At 39.5% G+C, this 24564-nt stretch overlaps 1 protein-coding gene and 1 pseudogene across 1 annotated transcript in view; both read left to right on the forward strand.

The window, feature by feature from the left end:
- Positions 1-647: 647 nt before the first annotated feature.
- The window catches only part of LOC138032510 (G-protein coupled receptor GRL101-like), a 40732-nt gene continuing 16815 nt past the window's right edge, over positions 648-24564 (forward strand). The window contains exons 1-6 of the mRNA XM_068880208.1: positions 648-696; positions 6865-6936; positions 14871-14942; positions 21067-21138; positions 22595-22666; positions 23643-24564. The exon at positions 23643-24564 is cut by the window's right edge and continues 84 nt beyond it. Of these exons, the coding sequence (XP_068736309.1) occupies positions 6869-6936; positions 14871-14942; positions 21067-21138; positions 22595-22666; positions 23643-24564 (1206 nt within the window). The 5' untranslated portion in view covers positions 648-696; positions 6865-6868. The remainder of the gene's footprint in view (positions 697-6864; positions 6937-14870; positions 14943-21066; positions 21139-22594; positions 22667-23642) is intronic.
- LOC138032349 (uncharacterized) lies at positions 9682-11733 on the forward strand (annotated as a pseudogene).

Below are 24564 nucleotides of genomic sequence, written 5' to 3' on the forward strand. Positions count from 1 at the left end.
TTTTTGACACAAACAACGAGTGAATACAGCCCTGTACAATTTAAGCACTTTCTACGTCATGAGCTGTTTATTACACTTAAGACAACAATTTTCATTGAAATAGTTTTCTGAACGCAAATTAGAAACAAAAACTCACTAAGAATAGAACCAAATGCAAATATAATTTAATTCAATAACAAAGTACGATTTGCACGAGATGCACGAGTGATTGGCTTGGAAAGGCGTTTACGCTATCGTTGATTGGTTATACTTCTACACGTGAAAGAGCTGTACGCCATTCTGATTGGCTGTATAGGGTTTTTGCACTTGTGAAAATAAAGCGTATAGATTTGTAGAAATAAGCTTTATGGAATAAAATTCTCATTTTATGTGAAATAAACTTGTTTACTTCAGTTATTTTCATAAAATTGACAAGATTCTCTCTAGTGCTCAATTTGTTTGACATGGTAAAGGACAGTACATATTAGTTGACGGAAATAGTGACAGATACCATTTTCTGTGTCTTTTCTTTTATGCCTGTCTGTTTTCTTCCTTTAACTGTATTGATCACGTGGCTATGCCACGGTAAAAGGAAAAGGCTGCCAAAATTTAAAGCCTTAACACAATTTCTTTCTGTATGGACAGGTTAATTAGTTACAACAATTTAGAGAATTTGGATCCACATACATTTCGCAATTTGACCAAGCTAAAGACACTGTGAGTACCATTCATCTTTCAGTGTTTTCTCGGCTAATATATTGTCAGAGTTAAGTGAATAGATGGACTGGATAATGAGAAGAACTGTTGGCAAGGGGAAAAACGGCATAAGATGGAGACTTACAACAAAATTGGATGACCTAGATTTTGCAGATGACGTAGCATTACTATTTTCGTCAAGAAATCAAATGCAAGAGAAAACCTCAAGAATGGACAGGGTCGGCCTAAAAATAAACCTTGACAAGACCAACGTCATACGAATCAATGCGAAGAATCAAGTACCTATCAGCATAGTGGGTAAAAACATCAAAGAAGTAGAGGAGTTTACCTATCTTGGTGCCAAAGTCAATAAAGAAGGAGGTGGGATGGAGGACTTACAGAACAGACTTTCAAAGGCAAGAGGGACATATATTAGGCTAATTAAGATCTGGAACTCCAAGAGCATCTCAAAGAGAACGAAGATGAAACTGTACAAGACCCTCGTCTTGCCTGTATTGATGTATGGATGTGAGACCTGGAAAATGACCAAGAGCGATGAACACGTTCTCAACGTGTTTCAAAACAAATGCCTCCGGAAGATTCACAACATACGTTGGCAAGATCACATCACCACCAAAGAGTTACTAGTCAGAGCGGAAATGTCACCAGTGAGTCAGGAAGTAAAGAGAAGAACATGGAAGTTCTTTGGCCACATTTTAAGGCAGGACAGAGCGAGCGATACAAGGACGGCGTTAAATTGGAGACCGGAGGGAAAAAGAAAGAGGGGGAGACCAAAGACAACGTTGAGAAGGACAGTTGAGAGGGATATGAAATAAGGAGGATGGGGTTCCTGGGAAGAGGTGCGGGGCGTTGCGGTAGACAGACAGACATGGAAAGCTTCTGTAGAGGCCCTTTGTGCCACCTGGCACACGGAGGATAGGTAACAGGTAGCAGGTAACTGAATAGAGTGTAATGTGAAGTGCTATATTTCTATCCCATATGAACCATGTGAGCTTTAGCCCTACTGATGGAAATGGGCCCACACAAGGACAGAGAAAAACTCTGACCAGGGTGGGAATAGGCCTTTACTAACGATCACATGGTACAAAATCCGCCATGCTGGAGGGCAAGCTCATTATTATTTCCCCGCTGGGACATTAAAACAAAGAGACCTGAATCAGTCAAGCTTAACTTGCCTTTGTTTTAATGTCCCAGTGGGGTAATAATAATGAGCTTGCCCTCCACCATGGCGGATTTTGTACCATGTGATCGTTAGTTGCAAAAGGCCTATTAAACCCACCACCTTCGGGTTAGATCACCGCTGCTCTACCGACTGAGCTACAAGGTCAGACTGGAGCAGGCCGTGGGAACTTAAGGTGTTAAAGTCACGGCAATGATCATATACAGGTTCGAGGTAGGGTTGCGTTTTTACAAACGTTGGCCGTGTAGCACTTATATTTAAACAGTCTTAACTGATTAGAGTGTAATGTGAAGTGCTAGAGTTCTATCCTATATGAACCATGTGAGCGTTAGCCCTACTGATGGAAATGGGCCCACACAAGGACAGAGAAAAACTCTGACAAGGGTGGGAATTGAACCCACGACCTTCGAGTTAGATCTCCGCCGCTCTACCGACAGAGCTACAAAGTCAGACGGGAGCAGGCCGTGGGAAATGAAGATGTTAAAGTCACGGCAATGACTAACCTTTCCTTGTTCTTGTACATGTTCATGTAAATGAGTACAAGAGGAAAGGGGATAGTGCTTTGACTCCGTTCGGGCTTCTTAATGAAGATTTTAAACAGAATGTAAGTCAAGAACTAGAAAACAAGCAAAAGGATGATAGTAATACATAATTGAAGGAAGTTAGTGTTAGGAAAAGGTAAAGGAAAAAAAAGCAGATGAAACAGAGCCGGTAAAACGAGGTGGAAAACTGAAGCATTAACAACAAAATCGAGTCTAGACAAGGAGCTAAGGAACACATCAACTTGAGCAAAGAGAGAAGGTGATACTTGTTGATCACTCAATGACTAAATTTGCCGAATAAGTTGTTAAGAGAATATGAAGTAAAATCGTATTTCTTTCCCGGCGCTACATTTCCTGCTGTTTTCAAATCATAAATATATTTTGGAGAAGGTGCCGGTATATATGTGTTTCTTTTTTTTTTTCTGTTACAAATACCCTAGTTCAAACTATTGAGTGAATGAGTCAATCCTACCGAAGTTGTGTAACCCCCGAAGCCCACATGTACATGTAATTTGACAATGAAACTAGAATTTCGTTGAACAGCATCCTCCGTGCTAAGGTGAAAGAAAAAAATTGGGCCCCTTCCAGTGTGAAAAAAACGGATTCTGCAATCTCGTGGATCTCCAATATTTGCGTTAGCCTGCATGGTCTGTGGAGCACCAGGGGTGTTTTGTATGAAAATAAATAAAGCACTTTTGTCTCCAACAAAAAGTGTGCCGAAAATGGGGTGGTCCAGAACTCCCACCGGGTAAGAAAGCTGTTAAAATAAGGGTTAATCTGCGCTAAAAAGGGCAAAATGGGAAAAGTGGTCCAGACGCTAAGGAAAACTTGGAAAAAGGCGAAAGTGGTAGTTTGCACCACTATCCCATACAACTGTGCGAACATGGAGGATTTCAAATTCAATGTGGTCGCAGGGGACACGTCAATAACAAGCACAGTGGGTTCTTTTATTTCGACGAAAAACCTTTCGCCTCAAAGCAATTTGCTACAGGTTTTTTCGAAATGTCCACAAAATTGTCCGGTTCAAGTACAGATGGCGATGTGTCATCCCCACTCTTGAAAGAAGGCGCTAGGTTAGTGTTTTAGCCATCTAGCCAATTTACGACAATTTACGACTTGACTGACTGGATATGGCGGCCTTTTTAGGAGTGATGGTGCTGCTCAGAAGATTGTCAATGGGTATTTTAAGTTTCTCAAGTTTTTCTGCGAAGAAGAGGAGGGATTAATTCAAAGTAGTGGATTTTAGCCTGTGCTCCTAGAGTCTGCTGTTTAAGTTTGTTGACTCTTTGCAAGAGAAGTGCAACCTTGGATATGGTGTGCGTCTGGGTTACATAGACGTCATGTCTGAGTTGATTTACTTGAGAAAGGTCAACGGTGCGTCGGGCGAGGTTCTTTGAAAATTATCTGGAACCGAATTGTTCCTGAAAAAAACGCCCAGGACATTGGCGAAGATGATACGATGGTGACGGACCCAAGATCTCGCTTTATAAACGTTAGAGGCCAGGGGTCACAGGGAAACAATGGAAAAGCTTTTGGAAGTTGTGACTTTTTGCTTACCTTACCATGAAAAAGCCGTAAAAACACGCAAAAAAGGCCTCGTTCAAAAAAATACCTAGGATCCAACGTTTCACTTGTATGTACTAATAATAATAATAATAATAATAATAATAATAATAATAATAATAATAATAATAATAATAATAATAATAATAATAATGATAATAATAATAATAATAATAAAACTTGTCTAAATAATTTCCTGTACAGTCTGGCTTGCCACGATTAGCTTCTCGCTATTTGCAAGCCAGCCTAGTAACAACTTAAACTGTTTCTTGTAAATAAATAAAACTTGAAAACTTGCTACAACATTTTCGGCCACGTACGCGTTTATCAAGGTGCAAGGATCACGTCCCTTGACTTATCAGTATCACACAGTTGACATGTTGAAAGTATCCAAGGAGAACGGTGGTTTTATATATCAGAAATCCTTTATAAATGTGTTTTGAGAAAAAAAAAACATTTTTTGGCGATAGCTGATTTCGCGCGGTTTTCTTGCAGTTGGGAAGGTAAGTAAAAGAGTTAATTAATTAATTAAGATTGCTGGAAATTATGGATTCGACTCCAATGCCGACAGAAACAAGCATGGCCGAAATGATATATGAAATAAATCATATATTGCACCGCGGATATGAAATCAAGTACAGCTATGATTTTTGCAGTTATGAATGCAATTTTAACAATTGTGTGGCTTTACTTGATTTTATATCCGCAGTGCAATACATGATTCATTTCATATATCATTTCGTTCATTGCTTCATTTATAACGGGAACATTAAAACCCACCAATGACCAGCTTCCAACGTTTGTGGCTTCATAGCTCAATTAGTTAAAGCGTCGCACCGGTATCACGTGGTCACAGGTTTAAACCCCTTTGAAGTCCCGAATTTTTTTAGGCTTCTCTACGCATTTGCTAAAATTGCGTTTAAAACTGCGAGGATCATAGCTTTACTTGAGACGCAAGCATGCCAATACTCCATGGTTGTTGTTGTTACAAAAAAACGGAGTCCAGGACAACACAGCAACTTAGGCAACGAGATGATTAAGCTGACTTTTAACGCAATTGAGATGCAAATTGCACTATCAAAAGCAGACAGAGGAGGGGGTGGAGTTGCAAGGTGCCTTAAAGAATTACAGGAGACCAAGGGCAGAGTGGTGGATAAGGAAGTGGACGCAGTATTTTTCAGCTCAAGTTCCTTTGCTAATTTTGAACAAGCCACTGAATGTGCAGAGTCAAAAAGAGTCAGCGGCCCAAAAACAGTACCTCGCACTCAAATCGCCCATTAATTCAGGGACATGCTGACGAAGATAAACAATTTTCTAAGGAGAGGCATTGATAAGCACAGATTTGGACAATGGACTGCTATTTTGAGAAATACAAATTTGCGCTCTCAGTATGGCTAAAGTATATGACAAAGGAAAACCCCTGAAAGACGGCATTGCTTGGGAGAAAGTTATAGCAAGCGCAGCTGATTAGCTGAACTGGGGTACACAATAACAATTTTCTTAGTGCATGATGACAGTGGAGGCTTGAACCAAGCATCTTCGGACAGAAAGATGAGCACCCGTACTACTTGGACACTGTGCCGCCACTTAATGAAAGAAGGACTCCTCGTTTAGAGGTTTTGTCTTCAAATACCTTAGTAAATTAAAAGCAGAAGCCTAAATGCTGCAAAGGCGTTTCAAAAGACTCTTCAAATCGTCATATGGAAACGAAATCTAGATTCAGGGAAAGATTACCAATAGAGCCGTCATCAAATAGCTAAAATGCAATATCACCTTGAACAATTTGCTAATGACAATGTGAATCTAAACTACTAATAGATGACACAACAGCTGCCCACGCTGTTAAGTATAGTTGTATGCAGAATTCAATGTGTCCAGGGCCAAGTTAGAGGAATGGTTGGTTTCACATGGTAGTGTACCAGTCGAAACAGAACTTAAGGAAAACGCAAGGTCAATGTTTACTTCAATGTGGCCACCGTTTTTTTGAAAATGTAACATACTGCAAAGTGAAGTTTGTTAGTATTGAATAAAGTAATGAATAACCACTGATGTTGCGTGGTTAATGTCAATGCTTTATTTAGATGTTCTCAATCTGAATTAAGTAATCGCATATATAGGATTAAGTAACCAAATGAATGGTAAGAAACTGAACAGGAATTGTTACAATCTGACTGTCTTATGAAGGAAATGAAACGGGCGGTTTTTTTTTTTTTTTGCGGAAATGTTGAGAGTATTTACAATCCCCAACAATGCAGCTACCTCAGCCTACCTATGGCATGACATGATTTTGCATGTTTATTAGTTTCATATTTTGCTATAATTTATTCGAAAGTTTACTAGCACTTTGAAAGAACCAAAACTGACAGTCTCAAAAACCAGGAAAAATGTGACATCAATTTGAAGCCTTTTTATTTAATCTACTGTCGTGTTTAAGATCTTTCTAACCTAAATATTCATCAAGTTACAAATTGTTACCCAAATGAAATCGTCCGTTCGCGAGTCTTAATCAAACCAAATGATCTTCCTTGTTGTGAGACAAAGGCAGACAAAAGCTTTTTACTACTTTTGGAATAGCTACTCCACTGAACGCGCGATTGCACGGCATGCGACGACAGTACAAGGGGGAAATTAAGCGAGGACAGCAGCCACGTCAACGAAAACTTCATCCCGAAATAAAATTAGTTCATTTTATTCTCGTTGATCGATTCGGGCGAACTATAATTTATTACTTTGATCCCTCGAACAAAAAATGAAGCTAAAACGACTTAAGAGGCACCACACCACGTTAATGAATCCCAGCGGGTTGCGGAAAATAAGGATGCTCTACTGTGGATACAATAGATATGATACCTTGAAGAAATGTGTTTTTTTCATGTTGTGCAGGAGAATGGGGGGAAATACGATAAGGAAGGTACATCCCGAACAGTTCAAAGGAATGAAAGAACTCTATGATCTGTAAGCATCTTCAACTATTATGATTTATCTGTACCCGAACTGTTTAAATCGATGATGCTATTTATTGAAAGAAGAGACGCCAACAGGTCCCTCTATCGCTGACAGCTTGCAAACTTTCCTTGCCATTAAGCTACAAACAAGGTGAGGACAAAACTTGCATCAACTCTGCAGCCTGCAGTACCTTGCACATTCGCACAGCCACATCACCTATGCAGAAGCAGTAGGCGTGCACATCTGTTTTTGCCTTCGCTTGCCTTATCAGTGCGGCTTATCCGTCGTACCCCGTACGATCCTAAGATTTTGTGTAAGGAGTCTTTGCAGTCCTAACTGCGCCCTCTGTACGGATGTAGGATTGCGAATGACCACCCTGGGATGCTTAAAGCAAGGTTTAAAAAGGCCTGAGAAGTTGGCTTAGTTGAGAAAACACAATGACACAATAACTAAGAAAAATACAACCGTTTAAAGGTAATCAGATATTCAGAACAAGTAGTCCTAAACGTCTTAAAGATGTATCTTATTCGACGACCTAGTATGTAGTATCGTGGGATATTTTTACGAGTCTCGCTGTATTTTGGCGAGCCCGTAGTGCGAGTCAAAATGCAAGAGACGAGTAAAAATATCTCACGAGACTACATACTAAATCTTCCAATAAGATATTTATTATTCAACTCAGTCGGAAAAAAAGGAGAAACTTAAAGCTCAACTTGTAACTTGCTTCTTAAATGGCTATTCAGCGAGTGACCGTCCAGGTTCGCGTGCTTATATTAGGTTGCTGTTCATTCAGGAGTACCCAACGACCATTTTTGGTTCATACAATGTTGCAGCAGCTATTACAATGTTTCTACGTCAATCTTCGTTAATATTTAACGTTCCTGGGAAAAAAATACCCGCTCTTCACTGCCAGCGAGCAAGAGTTTCAGGAAATAAAACTCCCAGCCAGCCATCGTGTGAGACGGCTTTTAACCAGCCAGCATATTTTAAAATGCGAAATGACACATATTGCCAGCCAGCGCATTACGTTTGCCAGCGAGCGGTGGCGTACATTATGAGCCAGCCAGCAAGGTTTCAACATCAATAGTAATAAATAATTACATAATAAATGAAAATTAATAGTAAGAAATATTAATAATATTAATAATAATAATAACAACAATAATAGTAATAATAATAATAATAATAATAATAATAATAATAATAATAATAATCTGTACTTACAGTTTCTCGTAAGAGAGGTCCTCGCTAAAATGTAAACTTGGGAAGTAGTTGCAGGTCGATCAAGATGACACGTAAACAAATAACAACGCAATGAACAGAGTCAAAATGTTAGTATAGTTTCTTTTTCCAATGGTGTTGCAGTATAACAACTCGGCATTTAAGGACGTTCGCGCGAAAATTAATCTTGCTGTTTCAATCAAATTGAAACCATTCTCTCTCTCCTTTTCGCGAAACGTAAAGATGCTGACGATGAGGTGGTAATCATATGCCAAAAATGCATAGTCCTTTTCGCGAAACGTAACGATGCTGACGATGGGGCGGTAATCGCATGCCAAGAATGCATAGTCAATTAATCTTTTTCGCGGTGACAAGTAACGATGAGGAGGTAATCACATGCCAAGAATGCACAGTTGAAATGTAACAATGCTGTCCATGGGGCGGTAATCGCATGCCAAGAATGCACAGTCAATTAATCTCTTAAGCGAGAAATAACAATGAGAAGGTAATAACATGCCAAGAATGCCAGTCAGCCATGGTCGTATGTGGTCAGACAATCACCGCAAACGTTTCACACCAAAGCGGGTGAAAAGTTTGACGGAAAAAGCCATGGTCGGGGGTCGTCAGAGAATCACCGCAAAAGTTTCACACCAAAGCTGGTGCAACGTTTCACAGAAAAAGCCATGGTCGTGTGTCGTCAGACAATCACCGCAAAAGTTTCACACCAGAACTGATGCAAAGTTTCAGAGCAAAAGCCACGGTCGTATGTGGTCAGACAATCACCGCAAAAGTTTCACACCAGAGCTGGTCCAAAGTTTCACAGAAAAAGCCATGGTCGTTTACCCTAATTTCATCTTAAGTTTGTTTATGATCAGTTGTAATAGAGTGAACCTTACTACAAGTTTGTCCTTCTGATCTCGGGAATTTTGGAATTTAGTTTTCGGTTTCCTTTCTTATGTTTTCTGATCCTGGTCGGTTCGAGTTGATTCGTCGTGGACTGGCGGTCCGAGTCAGTTGATCCGGTCCGACTTTTGTATCTGCCTCTGCAAAAGGCCAACGAGGGCTCTTTTCATGCAATGTCACGTTTTTTAAACGCTTCCGTTTACGACTTCGCGGATCTGCCAGACGTATTGTTGATTGTTCCGGGCGCTCTGGATATGATCTTTCACTGGTTTCTGACTTAACCGTACAATTAAATGAAAAATGCACTGAAGGAGGCAGTTAACCCTAAATTTCGAAGAAAACTTGATCGACGGCCTAAATTGAAAAGAAGGCTGTGAAGGGAGTTCATTATATTGGTTTTTTAAGTCCGAAACGTTTTTGGAGTATTTTTGTTTATGGTTTGTTGATTTTGGTTGCTATGGGGTTTTTCGGCACGGTTTTCCGAAACATTTTCTAAATCTGCTCTTCCGTGATCCACAGGTCCTATATTTCTTATTCCTTCCTTTCCTTTCCAACCCAGCAGTCATTGCGCGTTATGTGGGACTATTTTTCTCTTCCAGTATCGAAATGGCGTGTCTGTTTATATTGTTCATGGAAGGAGACGGAGAAACCAGTACAAGAAGAAAAGGGAAGTTTAAATCTTGTCGAAGGAAAAAAAAAAGGTTTTCATGGGCAAAAAACGTGGGGAATTCGAAGGGAAACAGAATCGGATGGCAGACATGACACCGGAGTGGAAACACGCGTGGAGCCACAACCGAGCACATCCAGACTCAAAATGAGTACGACAATTTTCTAGACCGTGCTGCACGAAAGAGTATGTTAAGCTAAACTTATTAACAGTTCTTTCGAGAATTTTGATCTCGAAGAAGAAGTCATCACTCGTTCTCAAAGTAATTCTTCAGCGAAGCATGTACATGATGAGAAAGCACATGGCTTCAAGCTACCAGATGCTGAGCTACTATCCAATTCAAATGTATCAGCAAATCAGCTAGAAGTAGCTCATGCCGAAATCCAAAATCAAAGCTCCAGCTTTTTCAAGACAGCTCCTGCAGAGACGTCCTTGCTGAATTACTTTATTTCAAATGTTCATTTTGTCATACTATCACTGCTCTGCAAACAAGTAGGAAGCTTGTTGGCAAGAGTGGTGGAGCCTATGAAGTGAACAGGAGGTATATGTTGTCTTCTTACCAGTGGGGTCGTGCTGGCCTGGCAAAGTTCTGTGCCAGTATGGAACTTCCACCTCCAGTTACCAAGAAGGCATACAACCAAAATATGAAACAAATAGAAAGGATAGCCATCAATAATGCTGAGAAACTGATGTGCAAAGCAGCGGAAAGGCTTAGCCAGTTAGCCTCCAATGAGGGTGAAGAAAGCACGGTTGATATTGACGGCCATTTAATTGCTAAAGTTGCTGTTTCCATAAAGATGGAACTTGGCAGAAAAGGGGAAGCTCTAAGATTGGTGTAGTATTTGCCATGTCAGTAAAGATGTTTACAGGGGCAAACCCAGGACCGGAATGAAAGTGTCAATGGGCAGCTGTGGTCAAGATTCTCCAAGAGCCAATACTGCGGAAAGCGGCGTGTAGTGATAGCGGTTAGTGAAACTGTAGGGGTTTTGAACACAGGAGCTTCAAGCAAGGCAGTTCTGATGAAGTCTTGTAAAATTTCTCTTGGAAGGAATATGCTGAAAGCCTTGATAAGGGAGTAGCTGGACAGAATTGCCTCTGAAGCTCACAAGATCAGCTCCAAGTATCTAAAGCGGAGGCAGATAATAAGGTCAAGCAGGATGTCAAGGGCTGACAAGCTGGCTTTTCAGGCTGGAGCATTTGGCATAAGTTCCAAACCAGAGGCAGATGAGAAGAAACAAAAGAAAAAGACCATCAGAAAAGAGTCACCAACAGCCACTTTGCCTGCGGAGACTGCCACAAATGAAATTAATGTTGTGTTTGTGGTCCCAGATGTTGAGTTTGTTGCTACAGAAAGAACTGAGCAAAATTGACTTATTGAAATCAGTCTGGTAACAACTTTGGTGGAGAAAACATTCACACATCAAATATGGACATGCTGGACTACTTGTATCCATTTAGATTATGCTTGGTGTCTTCTTTATGAGCATGTAGTGTTGCGTTACTGTGTGTTCAACTTTATCTTGCATTTTCCCAGATTTACAGTTATTTCCTCTCTTAGTACTGAAACAGGCACAGTTGGCTTGCTTTTTAACTATTTTAGCTGAAATTTTCTGTGCTTGTTTCTGAAGTGATGTTCTATGCATTGAATTATGGATTTCTCAATTAGTCGCAAACTGTTACTGTTGCCATGGAAACATGGATACCACGCCTTTTGTGCTGCGAATGTCGAAGAAACAAAAAATCAGTAATTCATTGCAGAGAACATTACATTACGAATGTGTACAGCAATTTTTAAGTCAATTGAGTTAAAAGTCTTCAAGAAATCAGTGTTTTAAAATAAGAGCTCATGATTTGTTTACAAGGGTTGCTATGGTGATAGTTGGTTGCCAGGACATCAAAAGTACCTAAATTAATACTGCTGTTGACATTGCATGCATCTGCCAAGTTTTATTATGTTTGGCCAATTTGAAAATAAATTATCAATTTTTATCTGATTACACTGATTTAGGGTTAACTGCCTCTGAAGCAACATCTCCGGGGCATTTGGGGAAGCGTAAGCAATGTTTTCAAGGTTTTGGTTACGTTAGGATATTACGATCATTAGTTTACTTTTTTGGCCCTATTCGCTATAGCGTAAGACTTCTTTATTTTGACAAAGATTCTGTCATCACCAACGCTCAAATGCCGCTGGATGGTCTGTCGCGTCTTCACAAAGTTCCGCATAAAGAATTTTTTCAAAAACACTGCCGACAAAAGGCAAAAACTGGACAAAATATTAAAGTGTTTTTTTTTTTGTCAATAATCTGTTACGTTGTAGAGGAATATTTCTTTTACTCAGAGTAAGGTTGAGAGAAAGATCACTCACTTTCATATCATACATCTTTATTTACCCTCGGATTTTAAGAGTAGCTTGGTGTAGCTATTTTCTCCGAGCATTTACCCTCCCAACCATGATACACCACAGAAGACAGACCACAACACCGGGAACTACATGCCCTGCTCTTTGCGACAAGTGTGCGGGTTCTTTTACGTCTCACAGGATTATGAACATTGAAGGGTTGTGAGACGGGACCTCCGGCTTATCGTCCTTATCCGAGAAGACTAGAGAGTCTAACCATTTGCAGATGTCATTACAAAGGCAGCACTTTCTCCTCAGTTATTTAAAGACCCTGAGTGTTGGTCCGGCCGGAGTTGAACTCACGACCTCCCGCGTGACAACCCGGTGCTCAACCAACTGAGCCACCGGTGCGCAGTTGACCAACTTGAAAGTACAAATTTTCTTTACAATCTGTCTTTAGTTGGGATGTAAGCTTACCCACAAAAAATTGACAGGAAACAAGTTTCGGTTTTCGTTTTGTCAATTGCACGAAAATTCTAAAATTGTCCGCTAGTGGACAGGCCCTTAACGTACTTTTTTTCTGAAAAGTGATCCACGACGGATCAACTCGAACCGACCCGGATCAGAAAACATAAGAAAGAAAACCGAAAACTAAATTCCAAAATTCCCGAGATCAGAGGGACAAAATTGTAATAAGGTTCACTCCATTACAACTGATCATAAACAAACTTAAGATGAAATTAGGGTAAACGAACAATCGCTCTTTATCCCTCCGTTCAGCTAAATGGCTACTTGGCGATCTCAAATACAATTCACGACACAGTCCACCTCAGTGAGCGTTGAAACGCCACATTTCAAGGCGAAAAGTTGCTCTAGCCTTATATAACAATGAAAATGGACTCTAGATTTCGATGGAAAATTCGGTCTAGTACGCGTAAGAAGAACAAACAAAATTCTCTTACCGTTTGCGATCTTCAAAGATCAAAAAGATATCTGGCCATTCGCTCAACGCCTTCAAAATGACCGCAATTGAACGACGTTTCCCGCCGCCCCGATCTACAGGATCTAAAAGGAGAGTGCATTTAAACAAACCTTAGTTTTGGATTTCTTCCCCTAAAAAAACGTAACAATTTTTTTAGCTTCTTGTCCTCTATGAAGCAAAACCTTAGGCTAAATGAGAAATGTTCAGTATATTAAAATAGAGATCATTGTCAAATAGTTCCAACGGGAAAATTCCAGCTTACCCAATTACAAACATACAGACTGGACATATGAAATAAGATTTGAATATGTTCTGCTAATGTTGTGCATTATTCAACGGAAAGACTATGCATCTTCTATCGGCAGAGAACTGTTTGGAAAAAACATTTCCAGAGAGGTTTCCTAAACTGACTATATCAGACAAAAAACGCAACATTTTGCTTACCTTAACTTTTGGCTGACTTCACAGATCTATACGGATCAATCAGTGGCCAGTAGCCGCTAACTAGACAAAAAACCCATCAATCGAACCAAACAAGAAAGAGGTTTCTTCCAAGCTACAATAAGATTAATGTAGACCGAAAGCGACACCGGGCAAACAAGACATTTAGGCCAACAATACGAGACCGTCAGCGGTGCTATGCGCTCAAATTAGTGTGTTGAAACTATTTCGCAGGAATTCACGGCATGATATGCCTTGCTTTATTGCATAACTTAACATTGGCACACCCCAATCAATAATTACCACCATGAATAGCACAAAATACTGTACTGGCAAAATATTCAATCAGGGCGATTTCAAAGGTATTTGCGCGAGATCGCGTTTCGCCTTTCTCGCGTGGCTTGATTTTCACACTCAATTAATTGCATGTTTCGCTCGCTCTACTATCCCTGGAAATTGAGAAATTATTCAACAGTGCGAAGATAGATATATTTTTTATAGTACGTTTGCCACGAGGAAAACAAACTCTACAAACTAGAGATTTTTTTATCTAGCCAGAACCCGCGTTGCAACGTAAGTTCCCAGCAAGCGTGGTGTTCATAAAAACTTTCCAGCAAGTTAAGTAGCGAATGTTCAATTGCCCAGCCAGCACAATTCTGCTCTGTAGAGCGGGTATTTTGCAGAGCGGCTCCGTTGGGTACTCCTGTTGATTGCTCAAAAACGAAAACGTCGTGCAAACACTTGTATTACTAGTACTGTAAGGAAAACAGGGATGGAATATCAGAAATTCTCTTATTATAAGGTGTACAGAGATATTAACAACGATTTCAGTTTCCAAGTAAACTTTCAGTCGAGAAAAACTGACTTTGATGAAGAAATGACATAAAAAGTTGTCAAGTAACTCGGGAGGAATTTCTTTAATAGACGACCCTTGCATCTTTCGCGGACATGCACCACTGTTTCAATTAATTGAGGTCAGTTTTTCTCTTTTGGTCGTATTTACAGAGGAAGTTGTTTGTCGAGTAGGCTATCGTTTGTCTCTAGGAACTCGTTTCCGCCAAAAATCTCAAAACTTAGCAAGCATTCATTGTTTTCTTAGGGGGAAAAAATAGCATTTTCAGCCATTTCTACCGCTTTGTAAGACTAATACGTTTGTGAAAAACCGGTCAAACTGAACTTCTGGACTGCAAATATCGTGAGATATTTGTGTTTGTTTTGGGTGATATTTGTACTCTGCCGGCTGCAGTTGAATAATGATATTAGTTATTATTGATAGTTTGATAAACCTGTCGTATCCGCAAAATGCAAACGTCATACATGATGAAAAATTAAACCTCACAGCACCAAAGTTTAACCTTTTTCTTTTGCATTTCCATTATTATTTTCGTAAGGTTCCTCTCGGAAAACCAAATTGAAGAACTACCCCAGGGAGTTTTTGATGGTTTGAAAAGTCTTCTGACCTTGTGAGTAGTAAATGAAATTATATAAACACTCTCATTCAGGAAAGCCGTAATTTCATCCTTAACAACGGCAACCCTATCTCTGTTGATTTTTGCTGGTACTTGCCATTTCAATAGTTCTATTTATATTTTCAACAAAAAGTAACATTGATATTTCCCAATGAAATTAACTACTTTATTCTGGTTTTCACTATCCACGGAGTTGGAATCGGAGTCTTAAAAACGCTACCACGCAGTGAGACTAAAAAATCTAACTTGTAATGTATGCATAAATATACCATTTGGTGGTCTCCTTTTTGCAAGCTTTTTTTTTTCCCTTAGTCTATAATTAATCCATAATGTACTTTTTTGTGTCTGCTGGACTGTAATAAAACGATTTTTGTTTGGTTAGGGAATTGCCTGAATTTGAAGACTGTGGCCAAAGCATAAACATAAGAATATTAACTCTTAGAATCCAAATCATGTTTCCCCAATGTAGCCCTCTCGGTGAATCAGTTATGGTAGGTCCTTTGTCAGGTTTGAAATTGCGTCATTGGAGAGGGTGGTGGAGTAGGTCTAGAGGTACTCATTTTGCGAAATGGTGTTTTCCGCTCCTTTCTGGTTGTTGTTATTTTGATCTCTTTAGAAGCAGTTAGTGAAGCTTTCTTCAACTCAAATAAATTACTGTAGTTTTAAGGCAAGTTGGTTGAAATACCCTGGTATTTTTATTCCCCTTTTCCCGAGGAGGGGGTTAAGGAAGGGACTAGGGGGTGATGGATTATTTCCAAAAAAACGATAAGCTCACTGGGAGAAGAGAGACTTACAAGACCTACAGCATTATTAAGCTAATTATCACATCAAATAGATTCGAAACGGTGTATTTGATTTATTTTATAGCACACGGATGAGACCTTTTTGATGTATGTATTCCCAGGAAACTGCACCTTGCTCTGAATCTACATAGGCCTCCAACGCCATTGCATGATTGCGATATCTTGTGCCTCTTTTATCAGATAAGCTGTAAAAAAAACAGCGGAACCATCATCGGCTGAGGTGATTATTCGCCACTCTAAACCATCAAGGCTGTCCACAAAGCCAGCTGCGCTTTAACAAGCCGTTTCTGTCTGCCTTAGGTAATTGTGCAAGGCAACGGTTGCTTTGCACTGTCTCAACTTTTTCTTGAATCGCCCTGCAAAAGATTCCCCATCTCGCCAAGAGATTCTCGACATAAACGATAATTTAATATAATTTGGTGTTCTGTAATAGTCTTCCCTGGATTAGGATGCATGCATCAGCCAGGGTTTAAGTGAATTCGTTACCAACCAGGTAATAAAGGAGGAGACGTAAGGTCCTGGAAGATGTTGTGGCTCGAGTGATGACCTACAACCATCCTCAAAGGCTTTTCCCATTTCAGCTTTATTAAGCACACTGCTGCCTTTCGTTCTACCGTATTGGCTAATATCAACAAAGGTAAAGGTGTGCAACATACAGCCACTAGAACAATACTAAACCATCCCTTGCAATTGTAATACAAAGAGCCACTGTTTTGGGGACATTGAATTGCTGTGTGCTTCCCGTCAATTGCTTCAATACAGTACGGCGGATGCCAAATGCATTCAAAGCCCTTTGAAATGTTATCCAGTCACTGATGGGTTTAGGTGAGCTTATGTACTTATCCCTCAATGCCATCAAATGGCATATATTGTCTCTTTGACAATGTTGTTCAGCTAATTCTATATGACAAGCTTAGGCTTTGCTGGTCATCACAACTGGCCAAATATCTAAGCATCAATATTACACTTTTGGCCGCACTGCTAGCTTCTCCCATCCTTGTGTCTGTTTTTGCACTGAATTCGTTGTCCAAACAAACTCCGTAAAATGCTCAAACCGTTTCGGCGTCATGAGAATGTATTGTCGATCAAGTCAGGTCTAAGGCTCAATTCACTTTTACTTAGGTTAAACTCGTGATCCTCTTTTTGCCTAGGCTGAATATGCACTCTACCTAGTTTCAAGCAGCTATAAAGCCCCCCTCCGCCCCTCCCCCAAAGGATTGAAAGTATACTTATACAACACAACATTGTCAATGCTCAAAGCACACGCTCCCGTAGTCACCAAGACCATCAAATCATGGCCACTTGTTCCTTGGTACAGTGTGGAGATTGAAGAAGAGAGAAGAGAGAGACGGAAAGCAGAAAGGAAATGGCACCGTACCTAATGTGGCTCTGATTTGTTAATTTTCTCCTGAAGAAGAACTACGCTACCAAACTTATGAACATATCACGTTGCGAGTTTTATAGAAACTTTATTGGTGAAAATAGTTCCGATCAGAGGAAGCTGTTTGCTGCTACGAAGGCGCTGCTAAATCACACTCATGAAGTACCCTACCCTCCATTTAAAGGCAAACTAACATTTGCAAATGAGATGGGTAGTTACTTTATAAAGACGATTGACAACATTCAGCAACAGCTGTTCACGCCCATTCAGCATGTATAACGTATAACCTGATCCAATGCCAGCACCATTAGTTGTCAACTGCATTTACTCAATTCTCCCTATTATCACCAAGATCATTAATCTATCGTTGTCTACTGGCTATTTTTCTGACAAATGGGCAAAGTTCTATCGTTAACCCTCTACTTAAGAATCCTGGTCTGGACCTCATAGTTAAAAAAATATCGATTTGTCAGTAATCTATAGTACGTATAAAAACTTACGGAAAAGGGCTAAATACGAATAAGTCCATCTTCACATGGAAATGAACAATATTTATCCTCTACTCCACTCTGCGTACAGAATACAGCACAGTACAGAAACCCCAAATGAACTCAAAGCATGTTACTCTACTAGTTTTGTTGGATTTGAGCGCAGCCTCTGATACTGTCAATCACAAGATTTTGCTTGAAGGGCTGCAGCTCGACATCGGCATTTCCGGAGTACCCCTGTATTGGTTTAAGCCATACTTGTCTAATAGGAGTCAAAGGATTGCAGTTCAGGGAACATTTTCTCGGAATTTTGATCTTGATTGTGGCCTTCTCAAGGTTCCTGCTTTGGTCCTTTGCTCTACGTCATCTATGCATCAAAGTTGTTCAACATCATTGAGCGACATCTTCCTGACGCGCAATGCTACGTTGACGATTCTCGGTTATATCTAAGCTTTAGACCAGCTGATAGATTGTCATCTCAGACTGATGCCATTCAAGCAATAGAAAGATGTATAGAGGACATGAGGCACTGGATGGTTGGTGATCGTCCATTACTGAATGATAAATAGACGGAATCTCTGCTAATTGGCACTCGTCAACAACTGAGCAAAGTCCAGCCACTCCCTTGAACATATAGAACCCGTGAATTGCGTAAGAAATCTTGGTGCTTGGTTCGATTCGATGTTGTCTGTTAGAACGAATATCAACAAAGTATGTAGTTCTGGATTTCATTATCTGCATAACCTCAGAAGGATTCGAAAATACCTGTCACAAGACAAGTAACTCTTGTCCAAGCGTTTGTCACAAGTCGACTAGACTATTGAAATAGTCTCATGTATGGGCTCCGCAGTGTCAAATCTCAAAATTTCAGAGTACAGAACGCTGGTGCTCGCATTGCTCTTGACCTTAGTAAATTCTGCCATATAACTCCTGCATTGCCACAACTTCACTGGCTGCCTGTCGTAAAGCGAATTCAATTCAAGATCCTACTTCTCTGTTACTTTCAAGGGTATTCACGGACTCTCTCCTCCCTACATCAGTGAAGTTATAACTGTCAAACCCAAATCTACCTACGATCTCCGCTCAAACAACAGTACTCTGCTGCTACCGCCTACGCTTGGTGCTCGCCCTTCGCTGCTGCTGCCCCTGCGCTTTGCAACAAACTTCGCGCTGACATTATAAATGTTGCTTCCTTAAATTGTTTTAAGAAATCAATTAAGACCTTTCTTTTTAACGATGGAATCACTTTAAATTTAACTTTTACTTTATCTCCATTCAATATTGTATTTAATTTATATGAAATTTTTGTAAAGCGCTCTTGACCACCTCTGGAAAGAGCGATATAGAAATTTTAAATTTATCATAATTTTTCTCTTTTTCTTTTTTTTGTTTATCATCTACAGTCAAGCTCTGTCTTACGCATCTCAACACATCTTCTTAATGTTTCCTATCATCTTATCGGTTTCTGGATATAGATATAGAAACCGATAAGATCATACAAAACATAAAGAAAATGTGTTGAGCTGCGTAAGACAGAACTTGAGAGAAGGTAAAGGTGTTTTCAGTTCTTTTTTCTTTGGGGGTGGGGTGGGTGGTTCAACCTAGTTAAAATGAGGGCCACGAATTTAACCTGCGTGAAAACGGATTTAACTTGAGACCTGATTAGACCGACAATATATCATGTACGTAAATGGCGGAAATTTGCATTTGCAATCTTTCCGAAAAACTCAAAAATATATGACAAATTGAAACTACGATCGTGACTGCGAAACATAAAAATTACGATATTATGAATAAAATTGCATGAAACTGACAAAAAGTAAAACTTCCGTCACCTAGTCGAAGTTCCTTGACGAAGTTAGCATACTCGGTATCCCTAGATGTCTTGAATCCAAAATTGCTTTCTTTTTCAATCTGAGGTACTCTTATTCTTATTTTCTTTAACACCAAAAATCGTACTTTTGCAGGACTGGAAACAGGCATTTTGATTGGTAATCTTCTTCGGCTTCCACCTACGACTCTACTCAAGTGTATTAAGGCTTGACCAGCCTAATTATTATGCATATTTTTATTTGAAGGGAAGGCATTTGTCCCGGACCTATGAAACTTGGCAGGCAGTTAGTTATCGGTATTGTTATAACTTTTCCAAAATATCCCGTACCACATTCTTGTCACGTGACCCGAAATCAACTTATAACAGTTATATTTTTTACTCAAAAATGGGGAACATTCAGCTACATTATATCAATCTTGTTTCTTGATTATTCGATGACCCCTTCTAAGGGCTTTGTCATGCCGCCTTTTAATCATGTCCAGATGTTAAGAGCAATGAACAATTGAGGAAAATAGGTCACGTGACATGATAAACATCCAAATATCTTAAAAGGTAAATACGGAGTACCACATTAAAAGGCGGCATTCGATACGCACAGTTGTACTAAACGTGTTAATGCCAAACGTTTTCAAAATTTTGAAGTATAAATGTTCCCCATTTTTGAATAAAGGATATAAACGTTATAAGTTGTTTTAGGGTCACGTGACCAAAATGCGATGCAAAATATTTTGGCGAATCAATAACAGCACCGATAAAAAACTTTCTGCTAAGTTTCATAGACATTGGACAAACGCTTTACTTCAAATAAAAATATGCATAATAATTAGATTGGTCAAGCCTTAATACACTTGAGTAACAATCTAGTGGTCATATCCGCTACATACATTCATACATACACACATACATAATTAATTGATCACTGCACATACGGGCTATTCTTGATCAGGCCTAATGAACAAAATCACGACAGAACATTCAACAACGACTGTTTGAAATGCAACCGGTCAGAGGCAAGCTCGTTGGCTATTTACAAGTGCAGTTGAGAAGTTGAACCAGGGATTACCAGTGGTCAGAACGTATCTTGAACCCGGGATCCCCAGATCTCAAGGCAAGCACGCAAACCACTGAGCCGCACTGCCTCTTCCTCCTCCCTGATTCGGATTCCGTTGGTTTCATTTTCACTAGATCGTATTGCTCTGCGCTTCTGATTGTGACTCTGACTCCATCCCTGGTGAAAACCAGTCTTTAGTGTGGCAGAATCCTCGTTCCGGTAACAAACATTGTTATGTACAAAATGAAAATGAAAATACTTTCGAGATAAACTATGAAATGAAAAGCTATCGTCATCAAGTGAGTTATGGAAGTGCCTTTAAGCATGCTAATGACGCTTTGAACATAACTCAAAGTGACAGGTACAGAGAGATCATAGAATTAACCCATAAGTTAAAGCGGAGAAGCTATAATTTATATTTTAGTTCAGACAAAGTGTTTGTGTATCTGATCGGCTCAGATACTCCTAGTTGTTCTAGTCCTGAACAGGTTTTTACGTGTGAAAATGAAGTCGAACTTACATGTTGATCGAGTAATGTCCTCACAATTATACTTTTTTCAGGGATGTATCAGAGAATGAGATCCGTAGAGTATCGAAAGAAACCTTCAAAGATGCTACATCTCTGAAGTTCCTGTAAGTAAAGAAGTCACAGTAGGTCAGTTGAATAAGCAATTACAGAACTTTTGGGATTGCATCTCTTTTGCTGACATAAAGTAATGCCAATTCGTGCACAGATTAGGTTTTGTTCTGAAATAGGTGACTAAGCAATATTTTTTTGAATGGCATGGAAAGAGCAAGCTTGTGGGATTATATATAAATAAACAAATTTCATAAAGTATATAATGAAGAAAGCAATCGATCGAATGTGTGGTAAGATTATTACCAACATACATGGAAAAATCACTCCATTCTGACTGGTTAAGAGAAATGCAGTGTCTAGGTAACAGAGTGCAGAAAAGAGGTAATTCAGTGCAACAAGTGATAAAACCAAGCATTCTGAATGGTCAGTGAACAAGCAAAGTCAGAGATAGCCAATCAAATGTGAGCCCTGGATGGTGCAATTTATGGCGCAACGATTGCATGATTCGCGTGCGTTGCTTCTGCTTCTCGAATTATTTTATGTGTATTATTTATGAGAAATCAAAATATTTTTCTCGTGCAATTTGGAATAAATAAGCACTTGCATTTTTTTTTTCAATTGCAATCGCCCTACGAGCTCGTGTAATATTTTCGTCTTTAAAAAAGTAATCGTGCTTATTTTTTCCCAGGTTGCATTCGAAACCATGTGATTACCTGTACAAATAATTGTGAGAAAAAAATGTTGGACTAGCAAAGCAAGTTCTTCCCTCCCAGCCAGGCCAAATGTCCTCAAGAGCTAAAAGAAGATATTCAATAAGTTGAACATCCTCTTGAAAAAAATTCTCTTTTTGCCGATTGTTCATAGACCCTTACAGGTTTCACTAACAAACGTGATATTTAAAATGCCCTTGCTCTTAATAAAAGCAATCCGTTTTCCTTTACGTTGGCTTTGCCTAAGAGGGAGTCTGCGACGACATTGCAATTTTCATTTTCCCCTCTCATGGATTGGCATAAACCTTTTGGAACCTTTTTCTGTCGTAGTTTTTTTTTTCATAAATGCAATGCTGGGCCCCTTCAAATCTGTGTTTGGTCCTCGCTGCAATTTTCCTGAGTCCTCCTCCTAAAAGTGCATTTTTCTTCATAGTTGCAAAAAATCATGAAAAAAGCAAATGTGGAAAAGTTTCAAAAAGAAAAAAATATTGAAATTCATGTTTACGACATCATTTTACCTGTCTTGGTGGCGCTCTGATCTCACATCATTACCCTGGTGATGATAGCACACAGTGTCTCAAGAGGAAAGGCTAGGGACAAAGTATTTCAACATGGCCGCTATTTCAGTTTTAAAAATGACAGAGAGATTGCTCATCCGAATCCAAAGGAAAATTTAAATGGAAAATGTAGAGTAAGGTGCGTGAGTGGAGACTTTTATCCCTCAAATTGCTTTGATAGATATCTGGAGATGACCATCACCGAGATTAATTTGACATGCGTCTCTTTTCACTCTTTGCAGGTACATGCATTTCAACTTGATGTATGATCTCCCAGAAGGTTTTTTTGCAAGGATGCAAGACATAATAAGGGTGTAAGATAGCTGAAATCACTGTCACATAGTTTATCTTGTTTAATTATCTTGTTTCTGGGTCCAAGATTCCTTAGCTGCTGTAATTACAAAGAGTCAGCACAAATCTACAATGAACTTGTTATTCTATATCCCATCATTTTTTTATTCACTCACTCACTCACTCACTCTTCCTTTCCTTCCTTTATTTTCTTGTTCCTTGATCAAACAGTTTCAAGTTTGGCTATTGATTCTCTCCTTTAACTACGTTTACTTTTAATATTTTCGTTGGGTAACTTTGTGGGTTATATTTACGGCAATGCGACGTTGCTAGTAATAAACAATTGCTCGGTGAATCTAATTTGAGATAAGTTGAGGTCTTAACATGGTTACGCTGACCGTTCAACCAATTTAGCAAATACAATGCTATTACTACATTCTTATAAGGAAGGTGGCTGGGTAAGGAGCAAATTATGGAACCGTGGTATCACGTGATACGAAGTGGGTCATTTTAATACGCATCTATACCAGGTCCTTGGTAGGTTTTGCTAAGTGATTCTAGTTACGTAAATAGTACGTTATACAAAATGCATTTTGCAATAATCAGGGACAACAATTGTAGGAGTCAACAAAAATTGGTCTTCTTCATAAGGAAGACAAAAACATTGGATACTATATAAAAAATATATATATATATATATATATATTTTTTTTAATAGTAGTGTGTGCTGGTTATCTAATATCACGAGGTCTAGTATTGATTAAGTTTTTTTTTTTTCTTTTTTTCGCGAAAACAAACAAACAAGGAGACAAATCAACATCTTTCTATATGTCATAAGATGGGTATGGCTGTTGACGAAAAGGGAAACGTCTAGCCGTATCTTGAATCGTCAATTGGCTTCTCTTTATCCCTAAATGAAGCAAAGCAATGCTCGGGGCAAACTATCTTTTCAATGACAGACATAATGCCTCAATTTACACATAATCTCTTTGCTTACAGAACTGTGGATTCAAATGTAATGTGCTGTCACGTGGAAAAGCAAGACGCTGGTTGCGAGTTTGTGTACGACGACAACTTTGCCAACTGTGATAGTATGTTTCAGCACCCTGGGCCCAGAAGGAGCATTTGGGTCCTTGGAATCCTATCTCTGCTTGGTGCAATATTCGTTTTTGTTTGGCGAATATGCTACAAAGAAAAAAATGTGGCACAGTCAATCATCCTGATGCACGTGGCAGCTGCAGATGGACTGATGGCTGTTTACCTGATTACAGTCGGGGTGGTAGATGCGGTGTGGTCTGGGGTCTATTTTCTGCATGATTACCAATGGCGTACTGGGTTCCCCTGCCAAATACTAGGGGGTATTTCTGTGCTGTCTAGTGAAGTCTCTTTAATGGCTTTGTCTCTTCTGTCCCTTGACAGACTAAAACACATTGTGTTCCCAAAGCGATTTAAAGTCCTTACACAAAGGAAGGCCCATGCGCTTTGCTTTATCATTTGGGTGATTGGGTTCTTTATCGCTTTCCTTCCAACTTTTGGTATCCGCTATTTTCATAACCCAGATGCGGGCATTTACTATTATGGGAAATCAGTGGTGTGTCTACCCATTCAGCTCACGCCTGAATTTTTGTCTGGATGGGAATACTCGGCTGCCATATTTGTTGGTCTGAACCTGGTGTTTGTCCTCTTTATAATCATTGCATACATCTTGATATTCTATACGACTTGGTTGTCAAAATGGCGCCTAACAAACCAAGGAACCAGAAGAGAGAGAGAAATGAGGTCCACTTCTGGCAATACTAACAGGAACACGTCTATGATATCGAGGATCGTGTGCATTGTGATGACAGATGTTCTCTGTTGGGCACCGATTATGGCCATTGGAATGAGATCAGCGATAGATCAACAGTTCACCCCTCGTGGA

The sequence above is a fragment of the Montipora capricornis genome, chromosome 14, assembly GCF_036669925.1.
Source record: "Montipora capricornis isolate CH-2021 chromosome 14, ASM3666992v2, whole genome shotgun sequence".
In the NCBI taxonomy this organism is placed as follows: domain Eukaryota; kingdom Metazoa; phylum Cnidaria; class Anthozoa; order Scleractinia; family Acroporidae; genus Montipora; species Montipora capricornis.